The sequence below is a fragment of the Monopterus albus genome, unplaced genomic scaffold, assembly GCF_001952655.1.
Source record: "Monopterus albus unplaced genomic scaffold, M_albus_1.0 scaffold117.1, whole genome shotgun sequence".
Classification (NCBI taxonomy): Eukaryota; Metazoa; Chordata; class Actinopteri; order Synbranchiformes; family Synbranchidae; genus Monopterus; species Monopterus albus.
This window is the reverse complement of record NW_018127997.1, coordinates 275275-298295: the sequence shown is the minus strand read 5'-3', so window position 1 is coordinate 298295 and position 23021 is coordinate 275275. Positions and strand designations below refer to the sequence as shown.

Genomic DNA, 23021 nt, shown 5'->3' with positions numbered 1-23021 from the left:
TGTAAGATGTTCAGCTCTAATCTGCTCGAATGATTGCCTCTCCATCTCCCCTCTCCTCTGTCCCACTGGGCTGCTTTCAAAGTTTCTGCATCTCAGTCTCCTGGGCCCATCAGAGCAGAAGCTGCTGCTGTGCTGTATAATTACTCATTGGTGAGGGGGAGCCTGCCGTTAATGTGGCCCTCTGCTGATGGGAAGTGGGAAACTGAAGGTGGACTGTGACTGCGGAAAGGGCCAGGTACAGTAGGTGAATAGGTAGGAGGATAAATGACAAGGTGAGGAGGACATGGGGAGGTAGTAGGTCAGTGGGAAAGTTGGGAGGACATGAGGATTAACTGGTAAGAGGGTAGATGCAGTATGAAAAAATGCTAACACTAAAATATGAAGTTTACGTGGCAGAATGAGAGGGTGGGAAGGGGAACAGAACAGAGAAGACGGAGCGATATATCAGAAGATACAGTTGGTAGAAACAGGAGAGCGATGAGAATCTGATACCTGATTTACATTGGGCAGACAAAGGGGCGGCTAATGATATACAATAACAAGTGGGAAGTTTGTTGCAAGGGGGACGAGGCCTTTTTAAGTCTATTGATCAGGATTCTTATGCAAAGGTAATTAAACAACTGCTTGTCTGTGCTGTACTTGGTTCAGAGCAAAGAATGATGGCATCCCAATTTCCTTTGTTTTAATAAAATTCTACCAGCTGCGCTAATTAAAAGAAAAGCATGTCCTACAGTGTTTGGTGTGTAGTTCATATCGCTCGATACATTAGAATTCTTCCAAGGTTTTCACTTAAAATGCAAACATCGGCTTTGCCCTCCAAATAAGAAGAGAACAGACTGGCTGTAGATGATGCTCAGTATAATATGATGGCCCTTTCAGTAAGAAAATTTCCACTTAAATTTAGCTTCATTTATTCATGCAGACAAATCAAAAAGCATTCCTAAATAGAAAATCCTTGACATGAATGAACCATGATTGTTTGCTTGTGTTGTTTTGTGTTTAAAGCATATGTCACCTTTTATTGCAAACATTCTGTTTTTGTACAATTGTGGATGGGGTTTACTACATGGGGCATTTCACTGAGAACCAGAATGTTCAAACGATCATATTCAAGTGTCACTTAGTATATTTTGTACCCCAAACGATAACTGGATCTACCCAATATGATTTTCAAAACATTGTAAACAAATGAGGTGGTGTGTGGGTACAATGTGAATGGAGAATGTTTGTGGTTAGCCACAGTATTTCCTATGCATTATCTTTAATATTGCAGTGAGATAAGTTTACCCGTCTGTACAGTATGTACAGGATGTGTACAGTTATACAGTACCTGTAAAATGACCCAATGGCCGTTCTTAGCTGCCAAATCAAGGGCTTGCTCAGCTACAATCTCCTGACCCTGACCCAGAGAAACATTGTGGAAATTCTTGTTGTCAAATGTGTAGCCCAGCTTCTTTCCTGAAAGACAACAGAGAAGTAACATTTAAAATAAAATAAAATAAAAACTCCTGACACACTGCTGAAGTCAGGCATCAAAGAGTAGTATAATATTTTGGAAAATTGGGGGTGGGGGTCTTATTTATTATTTTGCTTGTGGATTTAAATCAGAGCTAGCCCTGAGATATGTTAAGCTTAGCTTAGCACAACAAGTCTAAATGTTATAAATGTTAATCTAGTCTACATGTTTGACAGATAAAGTGCTCAATGCACCTACAGAACAATATGTAACACAGAATTCAGAAGCTTTCCTAATCATGTGTCCCTGACTGCATCAACAGCTTTTTTGGCCAAGTTAGCAATACTAGCACAAAGTGCCTTACATTACCTCTAGTTTAGATGCATCATGGAAGCCACAGAATCAATCATTATGATTTTACTGAGAAGCTATTGATCCCATGGGCCTACAAAGCAGCAACTACCAAGCTTACTATTGAAATGAAAACAGAAACAACACCATAGTATTAGGATGACATGAGTGGTGACTCGGTTGCTTACATGTGTTTGTACTGGTATGCATCATAGTACAAATGTACTGAGATGACAGTGATAATAAGCTTCTCATCTAATTCTCAGTATGACATTAAACAAAGCAAATTTCCCCAAAAGTCACAGTATGCGTTTAACTTCACAGTCAGCTAATGATTAATAACTGAGCCTTACTTGCCCACCTGCCACTGAGATTTCACTCAAACAATACAATTACTTCTGTCTGTCTCATTAAAGTTCCAACCTGAAACCAGGCAGATAGCGAGGGTTTGTCTCAGGAACATTAGTCCCCTGCAGAGCATACAAAATCACATCATCTATCTAATGAAAATCTAATTGAAGCCTTATACCAAAGAGAAACCCAATAATCTCAGCTATAATGGAAAAGCACCCCTTTCTGGGTCATACTGCTGCTACTCATCATCATTGTGCTCTCTTTGCAGCTGCAGTGATTGGTTACTCTTAGCTTTGACGCAACTGACTATGCTCAAAGTGACAGTGTTGATAATCAATAATCACATCCCTTACAGGCAGTTCCAGTAGAAGTGCTCCCTCTTATCCAATTAGAAGAGGATAGTGAATTTCACATAGAGTAGAAGGTCTGTTTATGACAGCTCTAGGCTGATTTAAGCACATTTGGCTGTGCAGGATCCAAGACTTTGTTAAGATGACGCATCTAAAATACCCCCAAATAACTATTGTGTGTTCTGGATAAAAAGCTGCAATTGACTGTCTAGTTGAAATGAATCTATGGTATGGCTTCCTTTGTTTAAGTGGGGCTTTCAGGCATAAACAGACACCAAATCAAATCATATATAAACAGTACATTAACCAGAAAATGAATTGCTCAAATACAGAAATACAGGCAAAACACCAATCTCTTTGTTCCAGTAAATTGACATGATCCCATCCATCCATCCATTTTCTATACCGCTTAGTCCCAAACGGGGTCACGGAGCCAATCCCAGCCGGCTGCAGGCGAGAGGTGGGATACACCCTGGACAGGTCGCCAGTCCATCGCAGGGCTAACATGCAGGCTAACAACCACGCACACGGGCAATTTAGAGACACCAGTCAACCTAAGATGCATGTCTTTGGACAGTGGGAGGAAGCCGGAGCACCCGGAGAGAACCCACGCAAGCACGGGGAGAACATGCAAACTCCACAAAAAAAGGCCCCAGGTTGGCCGGGGCTCGAACCCGGAACCGTTTTGCTGTGAGGCAACAGCAAACCACTGTGCCACCGTGCTGCCCTGACATAATCCCAGCAATCTGAATATTTCATAGAGCTGAAATATAATACTCACAAACTGAATGTTTTGGCAGCAGATTGAAAGGATCAGGTTGTGACTGTACAAATGTTTTGACTTTTGGCATATTTTTGGACAAAAATCAAAACATCATGTCCTGCTGCTGTCTGTATTATTCATACAGGAATGCAAAGTAACTCTAAAACCAATGACATTTACTTTCTGCTGCCTCTAATACACCAGTGGTGTCCTCTCATATATTTGTGACCTTTAGTATAATCCTTTCAATCTACCTAGAGCCTATTGTGCACTGGCAATGATGGCTGGTATCACACCAGAGACACAAAGCACAAGTGCTGGACGGTTATTCTGAATCCTGTGCAGTAGGAATCAAAGTGGAAAGCATCCATGCAGTTATGCCTGCACTTAACTTCAATAGGCAGTTCGGTGAAAATCCAGTGTCCTCATGACATAAAGAAATCACACACAAATTGGCCATATACAGTATGCAGTATGCTCTCATAAAAGTCCAGGACACACTCTGAGGCTGACTTTTATGGGTTATTAAAGATAAAACAAGCAAGACTATTACCATGTTTCTCCACATCCTTCAAAGGATCAACTCCAGGAGAGAGGATGAAGAACATGGGCGTAGCTGGACCCGACTCTTCAAAGGAAACAGCGAAGTCCAGTGATCTGCCAATCACATACTTGCTTCCCAGTTTCTCCTCTACAAAGTCTCTGCAGAGAGAACAGGACTCAGCTCTCCTCAACTTTTTTTGTTATCTTGGAATGACAAGCTGAATAACTTGAAGAGTAGGATTCTTCTGTAGTACATTAGTACAACCGTACATTAGATAAGACAGCTGCTTATAAAAAATAAAAAAAACCTGCTCCAGTCATGGCTCTGTTGTCAGTGGCTTTTATCAACCTCCTTGGGCTTTTCAAACATTATGGTTTGCTTTTTGTTCTGACCTTCAGTCTTTAATAGACAATACACATTAAATCCTTACTGGCAGATTATAGATACAATTCACATAAATTCTATTTTGATGGATTATTCAAGATTAATACTGACTTAATACTTAATTTCTAAAGGGCTAATGAAGCACATACTGTTATTGATCACAACATTATCAAAAGAAAACCACAAACAATTCAATATTTCTGCTGGTACACCCTAGAATAATTTCATTATTTCAGCCTATTCAAAGCATACTATATGTCACACTATTCTGAAGGGGGCCTTTCGAGTTTTGTCATCAAGACACCATACCCACCTGGTACCATGTGATCTGTATCTGTATACTAATACTATGATGTGAAAGACAAGGGTTACGTGACAGACAGCTGAAGGCATTTGTAGACTACTTCTGGAAGTCATACTAACTGTACTGTACTATAATGTTTTGTTTATAAAAGATCAGAGCCATCCTCACATTTACAATGATAGGGAGACAAAGTTTGCTATTTTTGCTAAAAAAAAAAAAAGACTGAAATGATTATTCGATTATAAAAAAATTTATTTTCTGGACTAATTTGTTAATTAATTGTTGCAGCTCTACAGTGGGTTACATTTCATCAAGAGTTTCCCAAACCGTGATGTGATGACAATACTAGACAGAGCACAAGGGCTATTTCTATAGTCTCATTTAATAGCGAGGCTCATCGATTGTACTGCTAATACAAACCGGTGTAATTGCGGATAACTATGAGAACAGATTGGAGCAGTGAGCACAGGTGCCCTGTCAGCTCAGAGTATAAGCCAAAGGTTAGGCTGTTTAACCTTTACTCTTTCACCAAATAGCAAAGGTCAGTAAGATACTTCACACATCACAGAGCAAAGGCCAAGGTGTGATTCCACCTCTCACCTGACAGCGTACGTCATGCGATCAGACCTCAGGGCCCTCATCATGCACAGTCTCTGAAGAGACGTTTTGTTCTTCCACTCCTGGGGAAATTTCTCTTTTTCTGGACATTCGGATTCCACAAACTTCTTCCAGCGTTTGGCTGACCCTTCAATGTCTCGGTCCAGGTTTCTGAATGCTTCCATGGAGCACAGGGACTGGTGGAAGAGAAAAGAAAAGTCACTCGTAAAGGAAAAACTACATAATTTTTTAACTGATCAGTGAGGCACAGCCAAGTTTTTGATAGGTATCACAATATGCAGCAAAAATACTAACTTTGTAAAAGTTGGAGGGGAAAAAAAACAAAAAAAGAAACTCAAAACAAACAGGAGCGCTTATCTTTCCTCATGCCTACATAAATAATTCTTCAAATTCAGCAATGGTAGATAAACACAATCCCTTTCATAATAGGATGGAGGGTGGGGGAGGACTGAATATACATTCATCGCAGAACCAGTGCCATTTCATTGTGATGCCCCAGCTCACAAACACCTTATCTTATCTGTGGAGAACAGCAGTGTCACGTTAGTGCAGCTTCAAGCAGGTGTACACACTGTCAAGTATACACACACATATACAGTGGGTATGCTGTTCTCAGTACTGTACATACTATGAGGAGGGTCCTGAAACCTTTCCACCTTAGACACATGGAGTACATGATGTCACAGAAAAAATATGAATCATGTGAATCCATCATGAGCTGGTAAGGCAAAGTGACAGGAAGTGGCTCAGCACACATTCTTTCACTTTGGCTCAGTTTGTTCAATTACCACACGTGCTTGGCAACCGTCTGCTCATTCCCGGTGAGTGGAGAACACACAGGGTCTCAAGGGATTCCTGCTCTGCTAATATAATCAAGACTCAAAAGCAGTCAGAGGATCTCATCCTCCTTTAAAGCTTTGCAGCTGATTATATTTTCAACTGTGATAAGAAAATCAAGTGACAGAATTTGATTAGCAGGGCCTTAAACATCCATAGTAGGTTGAGTGCAGTTGGAGAAAGGCCATCTCCAAACCCTCAGAGGGGTTCAGGTTGAGTTAATATTGTAGGTGATACAGACTGAAAAATTCATGAGCACAGCTGCCGCTAGGGTTTAGTTTGCTGCTAAACTGATCTGACAAGAGAAGGAACTTCTGCTGCTTGACATCCATGGAGCTCCACTGTCAGATGTCTGCTCTTGAGGAGGAACTACAGGTATGCAGAGTTTGTTATGATGATCTGATTCTGACATTATGGATTTCAGTCATATACAGACGGGTGACAAATTAAAGGAAAAAGCTGAATACGCCAGGTAGGGGATAGGGGGCATGTCCACCATCCTAAAATTACTGCCCCCCAACCCTATCCCTGAATGACAAGCCCTTAAATCCTGGAATCCCTTAAAAATTTAACATAAATTTAACTAACACATCAGAGCTGATTTTTTTAAGGGAGCACTCTCAAGAAAGGAAATTATTTTTATACATTTTTCAGTTCAATTTTATTTGTATAGCACCAAATCACAACAAAAGTCATCTAAGTACACTTTACAAAGCAAGGTCTAGACCTTACTGTTATCACTATTATTACAGAGGGAAAACCCAACAAATCCCCCTTGAGCAGCACTTGGTGACAGCGGGGAGGAAAAACTCCCTTTAACGGAAGAAACCTCCGACAGACCCCGGCTCTTGGTGGGTGGCCTTCTGCCTCGACCGGTTGGGGTGAGTGGATAGAGGAGAGAGAAAAGAAGGTGGGCGGTCTTCTGAGGTGAGAAAAGAAAAGAAAAGCAACAAGACACAACAAACAACCAAACACTGGCCAGTTTGATGTGGCCGGTGGCTGCTCATCAGAAACGTAGAGCTCCAGAGCCAGGGCAACCTGCAGAAAGGTACAGGGAGAGAGAGAGGACACACTATGGGGGAGAGGAGACAGTAATGACATGTAATGCTGGCATAGAGATGCATGGAGTTAGAAAGAAGAGAGGAGGGAAGGAGAGAAACTCAGAGCATCATGGGGCCCCCGCAGGTGAAAGAAGGCCGTTCTAGAGACTTGGTTTACGTGCGATTTAAAGGACATATCCTGGTCAAAAATGACTCCAAGGTTCCTTACAGCAGTACTGGAGGCCAGGGCCATGTCATCTAGAGAAACTATATGGTTGGATAGCATGTTTCTTAGATTTTCAGGCAAAAGTACAATAACTTCAGTTCTGTCAGAGTTTAGGGAGCGGAGCTGCGAGCTGTACCATGGGGCCTCCTCCATTTCATTGCCTTCTTTTTTCAGAGGGGCAATAGCATCAAGTTTCATATGCAGGGAGGCTGCAGCATGATCAACAAGGTTATCGACTTGTGTGGGAGTAAAGCTAAGGTGGCTGCCGTCCATTGTATTGGCACATGGCACTGAAGTAAATAATGATAAAATTATTTTCTTAAATTTGGTAACAGCATTGTCAGATAGACATCTACTGTACTGGAAATTTTTCCCACATAGTGTATAATCCATTAATGTCAATTCAAAAGTTATTAGAAAATAGTCAGACAGAAGAGTCTGCGATGTCGCCCGCTCTGGCCCCAGGAATACATTTCACTTTGGCCGCTGGTGTCTCTAGCTTTGCATTTCTGACTATGGAGTCACCAATTACCAGAGTTGCCTTCTCAGCGGGTGTGTCACTGAACAGGCAGGTGATGCACTGTGGGCATTTGTTTTGAGCCAAGACTTTTGCGAACTGTCACCCAGCCACCTGGCTGAGATTCCGGATGCTCAGGAAGTGGCTAGCTTGGGCTGATCTATGTCTAGGAGGCACCGAACAGGCTACATGGGCCTGGCTAGCTGGGTGGTTTTCCATGGTGCGGAGCTGCACTTCCAAGTCAGTGAGCCTCGCCTCCAATGCTGCTAGCATCTGACATTTATTACACACAGGTGCTTAAGTAGTGCAGGTGTAAAAATTAGCTGATATTCAGATAAACCTAGAAATTAGTGAGCTTAATTTGTCAACAATCTGATAGCAAGTACATCATGGTGCACGCACAGCAAACAGGAAGTGAATTCAATTACCGCAGGAACAGGAAACAGCAATCCTCCAAGGGAGGACATAAATTTAACCACACACCATAAACTTGATTTATCGCTGATTATGTACAATCTGATATACACAAGAGATCAACCAGGGAATTAAACAGTAATTTATTTTACACTATAATATTGTATCTTTACCTTTCTATTAATTTGTGTAGCTTGAAATTCCTCTATGCTGCCTTCTTAGTGTGCCACCCCAAGATGTTCACTGGCATCATCTGAGCCCCCAACTAAATATTTTCTCCAGGAGCCACTGCGACCGGTGTGCTATTGTGGCTAGTCAAGCTAACATGTTCTATGTCAGTTCTGCTGTTTAGCATTTCCTTGACTAGTGATTAAAAACAATAATTTATCAAAGTTATTGACAAATTTCTGTTTTCTTTCAGTTGTAGTTACGACATCACCAAAGTCTCAGCATCACCTATTTCTGGTCTGACCTCTCACTAAAAAGAAATTTTATGTTTATGACTCTTTGCACTTTCATTATCAATACATTTCAGTAGGGACAAAATAGAGCCATCTCTGCCTCTTGCCCTACTTTGATCCCTCCCCAGGAGCGGCTCGATAGGAAATCCACTGGTGATGTTACACCTGGTTGGACAGGGTATCTTAGAAGGAAGTCCAGCTCTGCAGGGTTTATTTCTTTATTCATCAGTAATGTCTGGGGACACAACAAAGAGGAAAGACATTTTTCAGCACAAACCACATTTCCTTTATACTTGATTAGATCCAAACAGGGCTGCTGGTCTCCGGAGCAGCTGACTCAGTGGTAAGCTTGTTCTCAAAAAGAAATCCTGCAGAGGATGAAATCAGCTTGCATTCCTACCTGGAAAGCGAGCTGAGCGGTGTACGTGAGCTTGTCACATTCAAACAGGCCTCTGGTGGTGTACTGGAATACTGAGGAGGTGATGCTGTCAATTAGGTTGGACACATGCTGCTTCAGAGTCTCGTCCGGCTCAGCCTTCAAAACTGCTTTCTGGAAGACCACACTGAACGCCTGGGGACGCACAGGAGCAGTTACAACACTCAACACTGATTCAGGATCTGTCATCAAAGTGCTGGGTTAGTAGAAAAGTTCCAATATTGTTGGATAAAGAGTCGCTTTCAACAAAATAAGCCAATAATCAAATAGTAGTTAATAACTGGATTGTGTTGATATATGGCTTCAATTATAAATTGGATTTCATCTAGCTATCACGATGGACATGATGCAGTTTAGTTTTCTTTTTATGGAATGCCCTTAACTGTAATTTGTCGAAATGCATTTTGGGTTCAGGCAAGTATTTATGGACATGTTGTAGTCATAATTTTGAGAAAGTAGATAGCATAGAGTGGAATAATACAGCCAACCTTCCACTATATCTATATATTTCTAATGGTAATAAATATCAGGAATGACCAAAACCAACAATGAAACTGCAAGAATTATGTGTGTATCCAATACCTGACCTTATTGCTCTGTGCCACAGAGCTCCACTGATGTCCAAAATCTCTTAAAAACCCAGCAATGAGTTGCACTGTTGCACTGGGTGACACAAAAATGTGAGTAGGAGTAAGGGATGACTCATGAACTAACAAATAATGAATATTACATTACATTACAATGTCTTGGAATCTAGCATGAATAGTCCAAAAATAAATCAGGACTCATTAAACCTAAAAAAAAAACCAAATTCATTTAATCGTAATTGAAGGAATGACAAAAAATATATCATCACCTGCTCAGAGTTAATTAGGAACAACTTATGAAGAAGGTGGTCATTAGTCTGATTCACAGACACATATGAACTAATGACTGCCAACTGTCTCATGAGTTTTGGTCTCCCAGTCCGTTCTCTAGTAATTCATCATCATCTGCTGCGTAGTACTTGATTCAGAGTTCAGGAACTACTCATCATTAATTATCTAGTCATTTATGATGTGTTCCTCACTCACTCCTCAGTAACTACTCACATTTTTGTGCACCAGTTTAAGAAGCAGTTGAGTGACATGTTCCATCATTACCATAAAAACACACCCTGTACCACCTTGGTCTAAGTTCCAAATGTGTATTATTTCATAGCATAGAAAATAGTTCCCAACTAATGTGTTATTTCCTTCAGTTTGACAAATCTACAGAGAGCATCAGTTTTAGAAATGTACTAAGCCTTTTCCAACAATGACAATATACATTTGTCACCTGCTTTTAAAGCAGTTAGATTTATTTTTGGTCACTTCAGCATAACCAGCAGTAAACACTCATCATCTTACTCATCCTTTGGTGGGCTCCACCAAATAGTGAGCTGCTAGCTGCTACATTTTATTCACCAGCCAGTTGCTGACTTTGTCAGTCTGCTGTTTTTGTGCTGTGCAGGTCGAGTACAGTGGGTATATCAAAGCAGTTTTTGCCAAAGAAAGAAGGTTGATAAGAGGTATGAGACTGAACCAAAACAGTAAATTGTGGACAATAAAACCACAACAGTGAGCTGACACATTCTAAAATGCTCCACAGAGCTGAAGTGAATCCCAGATTCAGGCTGTGGGTTTGTTGCTGAGCTCTTTCGCATTACACATAGTCATTTAAAATGAAGAATACTGATTAGTGCAGCTTTAAAGATTTGCATCTTCAACAGGAACCAATGGGCTTGGGGCTGAGTGGCACAGGCAGTGTAAAGAAGTCAGAGTATTGAGAGAGAGATTAACACATTGCTGGCTTTGGGTTTTCACAGGACATGTTGACAATTAGTAAAAAATTTTAAAAAGTTAAACATTTTTGCTTTATGCTTTAACCATTTCAACTTGTGACTGTCGTTGCAGTACAAATGAATTTCTTGAGCATGCCAAACAGTGCAGGTATGAATTACACAAACTACTAATCAAAGGTGAAAGTTCTAGTCTAACTGTATTTTTTGAAAAAGTGTTATTAGAGTGAACTGAAATATCACTAAGCAAATAGAATCTTTTTTGTTATAGTCTTCTCTGGGTGCTCTGGTGCCATTTTTGTCAATTACACAGATTCACTCTTTGCTCTAACCTGATGTGAACAACACATATTATGAAATCTTTCATTTCATTCACAAGGTCAAAGGTATATAAACTCTGAATGTGTTTTCATTTGATTATGTTGGGAAATAACTTGGGCCGGGGCAGCTACCTGCAGAGTCGGGACTGATTGCAAACCATATCTCAGGCTGCCTCCTCTCAGCACTCGCTGGCTGACAATATGAAAGACATTACGCGCTATATAACCACATTAGGGAGCCACAAACACAATAAAAGCAGGACAAAGAACATAAAACATGGTGAGCAAATGGGAGGAGGAGGGGAGGACCAGAGAAGTGGTGCAAAGAGGGGTCTCACTGGGAGCCTGTGAGGTGGGGAGGAAACATGGTGGGACAATAGACAAGCTACCTTGAGAGAGAACTGGTACATGGGGTGGATTTTATTGAGGTCGTTCATTATGAAGTACAATAAGGAAGCTCGTGCTGCTGCCGGTCGGTAGTGCTCACGGGCCTCATTGATTTTGGCCTCTGTCACCTTGGCTTCTTTTACCTACAGTAAGGTTAGTGAAAACACAAATGGAATCATATTCACACACAAGACACAAACATACGTCCACACAGATGAGCTTACGCTCAGGGTTCATAAATCAGCTAATGATGACATGTGCACCATTTAATAATACACCCTCCAGGAAAGAGCAGATCTATTCTAATTTCACGGTTCCAGCAAAAAGGTTCTCATACGACATGGAACATGACAATTATGAGACTTTTTTTTGCCAGCAAATGCCTGTGCAATTATACTTAAGAATGAACATCTGCAAAGGCAGTGCTCATCTCCGGGCTGCCAGGAGCACACTCTCACATCATCATTCACTACTTTCTTAGAAGTGCTGTGAAGCATCAGAAATGTCAATAAGTCTCCTCTGGCAGCGATTATGCACTAAGCTGACATGATATGATTTGCTGACCAAATAATAAATAAATAAAGAGAAACAAAGCAAGAGAGTAAGAAAGCAAGAGAATAAACACACATTACAGCATAAACAGTGTGTTTATATACACGTTACCAAAGAAATCCTTGTTGCATACCCATAGGCTGAAGCAAGGGAAGTTGCATGGGCAATAAAAAGTAAATTGCTTTTAGGAGGAATTGTGAAATGCAGTACAATGTAAGTACTTGTGTAATTAAATGATTTTAAGGTTCATTCAGCGTATCAACACACTTAGCCCATATGTCCTTCTACAATAGCTTTAAGAAAAGGAGCAAATCTTTGTATCTTTCAAATATTTGGTGTGTAGAGTCTGGGTACTGATGTACTGTGAGGGGGTGAGAATTATCCAAGAGGCTCAAGTTTATGTTACTGAACAACAAAAAAAGCTCTAAAATGCAGAATCAGAAAACTTCCAAACTTTTCCATCTAGCAAAAAGTCAGGCTTATTTTGAGGATTCAGACTTTGTTCATGGATGTTTTGCGAACTAGAAAATGCAGTTTCTTACATACTGTTTACATTGTGACTTTCTTTTAGCACTGAGGTGTATACGTTTTGTTTTCTGTTTAATATTTATTGTAGTGACAGACGATATTCTTTACATATGTATAACATCGGAAAAACTCATATTACACATTACAGTTCTGCATATTTACTTTGTATTCAATGAAAAATGTGTGAACAAGGAACTGCTTTATTGTACAAGCCACATACCCTTTTACTACATTGCATGTTATAGTGAAAAAGATGGCAATAATGGGCAGCTGTATTTTCTAATCTTCTAACTATACTCCAAATTAGAGTGGAAAAGATCTCAACAAGGTACTGCATTATTATACAACCCACACACCCTCTGGGTACCTGGGAAACTGCTCTATAGGAACCCAGTAATAAACATTTACAGCATAATTACTGTTAAGTCCCTCTTTAACACAAAGTTGTTACCCCCTTAAATGGCAGTAACTTCCCTGGTACTTATATTGTTGTCCCACTATAGGTACCATGTAAATATGTTAGTGATATCCTTTATGTGATCAACGGCCACACTGAAAATTGCAAAGCGACAGGAGCACAGAAGTGATGAGCAATCTCATAAGTCATTATTGTAAGATAGCAAAGTAAAAAGAACTGGACCTTCACTTCAATCTCAGCGGCAGTGCGTTTGGTTGTCTCCAGGTTTTCCACCAGCTCTGTGTCACCCAGGAAGTTTCCAGAAGCTGAGGACAAACGAGACAGCAGGTTGTCCTCCAGTGTCTTCAGAGTGATCTTGAAACCATTCTGCTGCTTCGTCAAGTCCGACTAAGAAACACAGAAGTACATAAAAACTCATGTGATTCCACATGTCGGAGCACATCTCTGTAGCCATATCAGCTTCTTTTCTGGCCTTATCATCATGATCTGAGGCAGTGGGACATGTTCAAGGTGTAGGTCAATGTGACGACCTGAATACTGAAGGGCACCTCAAAGGCAGAACTAATCAATATGCTCTGCTTCAGAGCCTTGAAAGGAGCACTCTGGGCTGGATTAGCCAGCTTCCGTCTGGTCGGAAACATCAAACCTCTGCTGAGTGACCTAACCCTCAGTACGATGAGACTGTCGATTTGAGCAAGACAGGAAAGAGCTTTGATTTAGAACTGCACAAACATCCATTGTTACACAACACTATGGATTAAATTATGAACCTCTACAGGCATCAAGCAAAATATGCACACACAGTTCAGTAATAATGAGCTTTACTCACACCTCACCATATGGATTAGTGCACCGTCTTCTAATAAAGCTTGAACTCTAAATGTTTTTTTCTGTCTAAGTTCTAGCTGCAAAAACAAGTGTCTAAGAGAGACGTTTGCTTTTTCAAAGCCTGCTGTATGAGGGGTGCTGGGAGAACAAAGTCAACAGGGCATAGTTGCTTCTCTTTATTGCTTCATCCCGCTTTGTCCTTCATTATGGTCTCTTGCAGCACCTTGTTTCTGCTAGATAATGACTTTGCTTTATTGAAGTTTCTCTTAATAGAGGCCTCTGCAAACTTTGAATTGTTGTAATTACAGGAAGGGTGGACTGTTATGAATTTTGCCTACTCCAGTGTTGTCAGTGACTGATAATAGCTGAGGGTTTTTGAGTGGCATGATCCCTGACAGACGGTGGTAATAAGCTTCTGGCATTGCTGTTTCTGCCCCGTGTAATCACCCGGGGAGCTGGAAGATTGCTGGGGGTGGAGCAGTTCCTCCTCACCGTGGCATAATGTTCCCATGACAGAAGACATAGTTAGCTCAGATCACGGTGTGGGAGGAGACTGTTTAAGAGATCACACTGTTTAATTGCTCTGTTTATGACAGTATTTCCTATAGTGGTGATGAGAGGTATTTTACATCATTGTTAAAACTAAATGAGCCTCTGCCTTGTTAAATCTTACATGCCCTGAATTTGACATTATTACCCACTATACATTACAGCAGAAAGGGTCTGCACAGGGGAGAAAATAATGTGATTTGTGGCATTTTAAGGAATGACCTGACATGTGTGTACTTAGAGCACAGCAAAAAAGGACAGAATCGGTTTGAGTGGTGGACATTTAACTGGGGACATTTGCCTGTGTGAGTCAGCTGTGACCTTCTACTTACACAGACTCAGTGCACTTGAGGGGGAAAGCTACCCACACTAAGACATTCCCAACTGGATCCAGTAATGAGTCAGTTTTAAATGATTTGCTTTCCTCAGGCACATTGTACTTGTAATTACCCTTGCTTAGGAAAAACAAACAATTAACCAGTCAGCAGAACCCCCTAATTGGGATTAAAATGAGATATTACATCTATCATTTTTCAGGCAAATGATTACTGAGTGCCACAGAGCAGCCCTGTTAAGGTAATTTGGGAAGTGAAACATTTTAGCTCTCATTAACGACAAAGGCCTGGGTAACAACTGTGTCAGAGCAAACAGGGGCAAAGTTGCACATTTACACAGAGGGAGGACCAGACGAGGTAGTTATTGTGGTAAAAGGATGTAGACTGATCCCCCTGTGCACTCTCCAAAAAGGAAACTTGACATTTTAAGCTCCTTAGCCCCGTCTCGGGCCCGGGTAAATGAGAGCTATTTCACCCGGTAGTCATCTTATGGCTCAGCAGCAACGCTAACCTCATTAACGGTATAATGGCGTCGAGTCATTCAAAGAATATAAACAGGTACAGCCAATTTGCACTCCACTATCAGTCTGGTGATTGTTATCAGTCTGGGTTGTTTACTGACAACAAAAGGCCATTCAGCACTTTATTCTACAGGCTGTGTTTGATAGGAGGGTGCTTGGAGTGTACACAGCGGGTCCCCCTCCTCCACCCACCTTCAACTTTCAGAGTTAATTAAAATAATAAATGAGTTCCAAATCGTGTTTTTTTTCTCTCACTCTCCAATCTCGTGAAATGCTAATTAAACAAGCTTCATTAAATCACATTTCACTTCTTCTCCAGTGATTTTTGCTGAGAAGACATAAGGCTTAAAATAACTCTGGCATTTTGGCTTTTTTTTCTCCATCTCTCACCAATTATTACAAATGATTTGTCCATGGATGAAAGACTACAGGTCTGAATAAAGTGCTACCTACAAAGGCCCAGTGTGTTCAAAGAGGCTTCCAGAAAGCCATCAGTATGCAAACAGGATTGTGTTAGATTACATCTGTCTGACCCGTTAACAGAGTTCCTGCGTTATCACCATCGCCATCCAAACGCATTCTGAAACGAGAGGGAGTTCTCATTTCAACTAACAAAAAGTTGCATTTGAAGAATAGTGGAAGTGTCAGTGTGTTTTCTAATTGGAGGTAGTGCCACTGGTCAATGCATTTCAAACAGCCAACATAAAAAGAGCAGACATCACTTGGCGCTGGAGCTTTGATCAAGTCAACTTTGAGTTAATTACATTTACACTCACACTGTGGACCATGCTGTTAAATATCGTTAACTATTTGCTGCTCATTACTGCCATACAGTAAATCTACTAAACTCTGTCATACAGCTGCCAGGAAGCTGCTGCACTGTACACAGCGTACCAAGCCGGCCACTAAGTAGGACCAGCGGTGGTGGCTTAAAGCTACAGCTGGCGACGTTGCTGTTGATCAGCAGCTTCAGCCTCCCTGAGTCAAATTTCCACACAATTCAGTGAGTCATTTACATTAGAAAGAGAAATACACCTTAAAGCATCTCATCTGCTTCTCCTTTGATTTCAGAGAGCTGGATGTGGATTTGTGAACACAAATTAGTCTGCCAAAGTGATAAAAAAGATGAAACTCCCTTGAGGATAGCATCAAGACACAATTACACAACTCCTGGAGCTTGATGATAAATGGAGGAGTTTCACAGGAACAGTACCCAGGGTGACAGTGGCACAATGCTAAATTGTTAGTGCTTCAGAATATGATTTATGATAATACTTTTTTTTTTGTGTTTAGGATTAATGGATTACTTTATGGGTGATTCTTCATAGATGTTACAGTACAAACCGTTTTATTCATATATGAATACATTTTCTTTTGATGCTGTCTATCATCAACTGATTTACGACGCTGGAAACTCCAGCTAACCAGTTCATAAAACCTTATGGATTTTCTATTTAAGAATCTTTCTTTGCTGGTTAAGCCTTATATAAAAGGTAGAGTGTTTCTGTTTAAATGAATCATGGCTGAAGACAGAAGAAATAGACAAAGAAAATAAGATTTCCTACGCTGACTGCCAATACCACAAAATATTGGCACTTAAAACATCAGCATTTTCATACAATTAACCAATAAAACCAAAACAAATCGTGGTAATAACACCAGACAAATAACTCCACAATAATATTACATTTTCTTCATGTGCTCCAACAAATGTCATTTTCTGTGCAAGCCTTACTTCTGCTTTACAATGAATCACTCTGTGCTGTAAAGCAATGCAACAGATTTCCAGCCAATCATGGTATGATAACGTCTCAGAAAATATTACAGTTTCATGTTAAAAGGTATTAGAAAATAACTATTATCAGCCAAAACAACCCTCAAAGAAAATAACACAAAAGGCTACATTAGCAAGCTTCTGTCTGAATCGTGCAAGTGACAATTGAGCTCGATTGTAGGACTAAAATGATCCTAAAGAATAAATTGAATTATAAGCACAATAAAAAAAACCATAAAACTGCAACATATAACTAAAACATGTTAGGTTGTACAAGCAGTTAGCACTAGCAGTAGAGGAAGTATTCACATCCTTGACTTCAGTAAGAGTTTTAAGTACGTCTCCCTTAAACGACAAAGCATTGTATCTTAGCCTGTTAAACCCTACAGGCCCAGTACGTGGTCCACTACTATTTTGGGTATGTACTGTATGTTTAGGCAAGGGCGGGTGGTGGTTCAGCGGTTAGCACTGTCGCCTCACAGCAAGAAGGTTGCTGACCCGGTGCCTTTCTGTGCGGAGTTTGCATGTTCTTCCTGTGCCTGTGTTTATATGCTCAGAGGTTTTATTGTTTGGGATTAAAATAATAAACAGAACACATACCTTCATCTGTATGGAGGTACTTTGGAATATCCAAAGTAATCCTGTGCTGCAGATATAAACAGGTACAGCCAATTTGCACTCCACTATCAGTCTGGTGATTGTTATCAGTCTGGGTTGTTTACTGACAACAAAAGGCCATTCAGCACTTTATTCTACAGGCTGTGTTTGATAGGAGGGTGCTTGGAGTGTACACAGCGGGTCCCCCTCCTCCACCCACCTTCAACTTTCAGAGTTAATTAAAATAATAAATGAGTTCCAAATCGTGTTTTTTTTCTCTCACTCTCCAATCTCGTGAAATGCTAATTAAACAAGCTTCATTAAATCACATTTCACTTCTTCTCCAGTGATTTTTGCTGAGAAGACATAAGGCTTAAAATAACTCTGGCATTTTGGCTTTTTTTTCTCCATCTCTCACCAATTATTACAAATGATTTGTCCATGGATGAAAGACTACAGGTCTGAATAAAGTGCTACCTACAAAGGCCCAGTGTGTTCAAAGAGGCTTCCAGAAAGCCATCAGTATGCAAACAGGATTGTGTTAGATTACATCTGTCTGACCCGTTAACAGAGTTCCTGCGTTATCACCATCGCCATCCAAACGCATTCTGAAACGAGAGGGAGTTCTCATTTCAACTAACAAAAAGTTGCATTTGAAGAATAGTGGAAGTGTCAGTGTGTTTTCTAATTGGAGGTAGTGCCACTGGTCAATGCATTTCAAACAGCCAACATAAAAAGAGCAGACATCACTTGGCGCTGGAGCTTTGATCAAGTCAACTTTGAGTTAATTACATTTACACTCACACTGTGGACCATGCTGTTAAATATCGTTAACTATTTGCTGCTCATTACTGCCATACAGTAAATCTACTAAACTCTGTCATACAGCTGCCAGGAAGCTGCTGCACTGTACACAGCGTACCAAGCCGGCCACTAAGTAGGACCAGCGGTGGTGGCTTAAAGCTACAGCTGGCGACGTTGCTGTTGATCAGCAGCTTCAGCCTCCCTGAGTCAAATTTCCACACAATTCAGTGAGTCATTTACATTAGAAAGAGAAATACACCTTAAAGCATCTCATCTGCTTCTCCTTTGATTTCAGAGAGCTGGATGTGGATTTGTGAACACAAATTAGTCTGCCAAAGTGATAAAAAAGATGAAACTCCCTTGAGGATAGCATCAAGACACAATTACACAACTCCTGGAGCTTGATGATAAATGGAGGAGTTTCACAGGAACAGTACCCAGGGTGACAGTGGCACAATGCTAAATTGTTAGTGCTTCAGAATATGATTTATGATAATACTTTTTTTTTTGTGTTTAGGATTAATGGATTACTTTATGGGTGATTCTTCATAGATGTTACAGTACAAACCGTTTTATTCATATATGAATACATTTTCTTTTGATGCTGTCTATCATCAACTGATTTACGACGCTGGAAACTCCAGCTAACCAGTTCATAAAACCTTATGGATTTTCTATTTAAGAATCTTTCTTTGCTGGTTAAGCCTTATATAAAAGGTAGAGTGTTTCTGTTTAAATGAATCATGGCTGAAGACAGAAGAAATAGACAAAGAAAATAAGATTTCCTACGCTGACTGCCAATACCACAAAATATTGGCACTTAAAACATCAGCATTTTCATACAATTAACCAATAAAACCAAAACAAATCGTGGTAATAACACCAGACAAATAACTCCACAATAATATTACATTTTCTTCATGTGCTCCAACAAATGTCATTTTCTGTGCAAGCCTTACTTCTGCTTTACAATGAATCACTCTGTGCTGTAAAGCAATGCAACAGATTTCCAGCCAATCATGGTATGATAACGTCTCAGAAAATATTACAGTTTCATGTTAAAAGGTATTAGAAAATAACTATTATCAGCCAAAACAACCCTCAAAGAAAATAACACAAAAGGCTACATTAGCAAGCTTCTGTCTGAATCGTGCAAGTGACAATTGAGCTCGATTGTAGGACTAAAATGATCCTAAAGAATAAATTGAATTATAAGCACAATAAAAAAAACCATAAAACTGCAACATATAACTAAAACATGTTAGGTTGTACAAGCAGTTAGCACTAGCAGTAGAGGAAGTATTCACATCCTTGACTTCAGTAAGAGTTTTAAGTACGTCTCCCTTAAACGACAAAGCATTGTATCTTAGCCTGTTAAACCCTACAGGCCCAGTACGTGGTCCACTACTATTTTGGGTATGTACTGTATGTTTAGGCAAGGGCGGGTGGTGGTTCAGCGGTTAGCACTGTCGCCTCACAGCAAGAAGGTTGCTGACCCGGTGCCTTTCTGTGCGGAGTTTGCATGTTCTTCCTGTGCCTGTGTTTATATGCTCAGAGGTTTTATTGTTTGGGATTAAAATAATAAACAGAACACATACCTTCATCTGTATGGAGGTACTTTGGAATATCCAAAGTAATCCTGTGCTGCAGATTTTAAAGGAATAGTTCAGGATTTTTCAAGTTGGTGTTAAAACAATATTGATGTATGTATGTGACAAAGGACTACAAATGAGGTGACACAGAAATTGTGCTGGCAGGAAAATAGAGCCCAAGGTGACAAAGTCAGACACATTCACGCAAACTCATACAGCTGTGCGGGGTCCCCGTCTCCCTGAGTGAGGGAAGCAAAGCCCCGAAGTTATCACACATCCACTTAGTCTGCCACTAATGAAAGGCACTGGCTGATTGTTTTGGAATCAAAGAGCCTGGATCAGCAGCCTCTTATGATGCAATGTTTAAAGGTGTTTTCTTGCCAGTGTGTAGTGTTAAAACATGGAAAAAGATGAACGCGAGTGCTACGCCCTGCTTCTGGAGGCCCGTCTCCTCCAACTGTTTCTTTTAATTACACCTCCAAAGGAGAGATTTAGGAGAGGAGCTAACATAGTCCAACACGGAACAGGGGTTTGTTTTTTGATAGCACCTGAAGAGTATGAGAGAGACTGCTTTCATTTCAGCTCAAGTTAATTTTTACATTCCTGTGAACCACCAGATAAAAAGACATCTTTCATCTCTCTGCCTCAGCTGACACTCCGACTTCCTCACCTTCAGCTGTTCCAGGTCAGGTCTCTCCATGCTGACCACTGCGGCCAGCAGCTGGTCCTCCAGACCATCTCTGGTCACTGTGAAATTGATCAACGTGCACTGAGCCTGCAGCTCCGGCTGGTAATGAGGGCTGGCAAGCTTGGTGTGCAGGATGAGGCGGAAACTGGGGTTGTACTCACACTCCTTGTCTCCGATCTTTATGTACCTGTGAGAAAATGACGAATGGAAGCTTTTGATCAAAAGGGAAGTCAAAATTCAGAAATGGCAATATATTACCAAATCAGACGCTAGTTAGAAGAGCTTGTCTTTAATAGAAATGCAACAATTTAAACAATTTCTTCATCAAGACAAATCAATCCTCTTTTTATGTCTAGTACACTTGGCAATTCAGCGGTTCTCTAAGAATGTCATGTCACTATTGTTTAGGTTCAAGGTTCAAGGACTTTATTGTCAATTCACCATATGTGCAGGACATACAGAAAATCGAAATACCGTTTCTCTCTCACCTAGTATTGGGTGCCATAACATTTAGGAACTAAAATAGAATAAAGCACAATAAAAATAGAATAGAATAGGATAAGAAATGGATTAACGTAATTAGGATAAATCTAAACAGTACAGCCAATAAGCTGTGGCTCAAAACCGAGTACAGTCAGTGACAGTAGTGCAGACAGTAACAGGAGATTGTCAGGTGGTGACACCGTTCAGCATCCTCACAGCCTGGTGGATGAAGCTGTCTGTAAGTCTGGTGGAGTGGGCCTGAAGACTCCGATACCTTCTCCCTGAAGGCAGGAGTCTGAAGTGGGCGTGTGCGGGGTGGGAGGTGTCATCAGCAATGCTGATGGCTATCCGGGTGAGGCGGGTGTTGAAGATGTCCGTAAGGGAAGGCAGAGGGGCAGTACAGGCTCCATACGACACAGTGATGCAGCCAATAGTTTAAAGTATAAGGCTGGTGTTATTCTCTATTTTGCTTATTGTCACTAAATTCCATGACTACTTCAGTGCATTACCTTGTCTCTCAGCTGTCTGATTTCCCTACTCTTTGGCTCGCAGCTCCAAAACCACTGATTCCTCCTACAGCCATACATTTTTAAAAGCTGCTCACAAATATAGGAATTTATTGTCAAAAAAGGCTCAGTAATTTCCTGAAACAGTTGGGCACTGTGGTGTTTAGCAAGTATAACTCAAACAGGAACAAATAGTTCATTTGTTGGAGACTATTTTCAGTGGCAGATTAATCCACACTTAGTGCTTTATTGAGCATGTAGAGCAGCAGGATGGAATCCATTTGTGCAGCTCTTGGAAAATACACCAATGTAGTGCTGTTTCTTTAATTAATTGTTTTTATCACATTACACTTTGTAATGAAAATATTTTTATTAGTTTTTTTCTTGAAAGATAAAGTGTTTATGCAGTGTGAACTGTAGGGCTGCTCCTTGAAATTCAATTAGTCAAGAGGCCTGTCAGTCGACTGAGACTCTAGTTGAACCCCCCTTTTTTTATTATTTGTTTTGTCAGCCAGCGTGCATTACAATAAAAGGTAGCCCCAGCCTGGACAGCTATTTCAGTCGTGACACTGTCTGATACATGGGTGTACATTAAGGTGGAGATTGATTTGGCAAATTGCAGACAAGGAGAAAAGGACAACAAACCTACTAGGACAAGCATCACCCTAACCCTACCCACAGAGGGCTCTGTTAAAATGCAATAGTCACTTGCCGACATGCATCCATCTGAACAGGACTAGGAAGCTAACAACAATGCACAAGGAAAACATGTCAGTAAGAAATTATAAATAAGATGAATCATTTGCAGTATACACGCCAACAGGCACTATGGTTAACTGATGGGAGAAGCTGAAACTTGTTGGTAAACTAGGCTATAACCATTTCTCAGAAGAGCAAATTGCCTTCTGTTTCAAGAGAAATGCAAATGTGTCATTATTCTTATAAATCCACATGGAAGCCCAACATTAAATATCATCAGGTACTAAATAAAAAGCTAATGTTATCCCTCACTCGTGTGTATATGTTTGGGGTCATTATTGTTATACATCACTGTTAATGTACTTTGATGATAATATGTTTGTACAAGAAAACAGTATTTTCCATATATTGTACAACTTTAGAATTCTAATAAAGTTGGCAAATTAAAAAAATAGGTTACAATTTAAATACTGTATCATATGTAGCTGTCTTTTATTGATTGTTAAATGCTCAGAAATATGATTCTGTGACTCTTTTGTATTTAAATGCCAATGTTAATGTAGTCG

The 23021-nt window shown here is 40.4% G+C and overlaps 1 protein-coding gene across 3 annotated transcripts in view; it reads right to left on the bottom strand.

The window, feature by feature from the left end:
• Positions 1 to 23021, bottom strand: part of dnah9 (dynein, axonemal, heavy chain 9) — a 149130-nt gene that overhangs the window by 29680 nt on the left and 96429 nt on the right. For 2 of the 3 annotated variants that reach the window (XM_020611726.1, XM_020611727.1), the window contains exons 63-70: positions 20750 to 20954; positions 13302 to 13466; positions 11584 to 11724; positions 9020 to 9190; positions 8732 to 8854; positions 5107 to 5300; positions 3828 to 3976; positions 1331 to 1458 (exon numbers count right to left, since the gene is read on the bottom strand). In XM_020611726.1, the coding sequence (XP_020467382.1) occupies positions 1331 to 1458; positions 3828 to 3976; positions 5107 to 5300; positions 8732 to 8854; positions 9020 to 9190; positions 11584 to 11724; positions 13302 to 13466; positions 20750 to 20954 (1276 nt within the window). The remainder of the gene's footprint in view (positions 1 to 1330; positions 1459 to 3827; positions 3977 to 5106; positions 5301 to 8731; positions 8855 to 9019; positions 9191 to 11583; positions 11725 to 13301; positions 13467 to 20749; positions 20955 to 23021) is intronic. The other variant, XM_020611728.1, reaches the window with a different exon arrangement.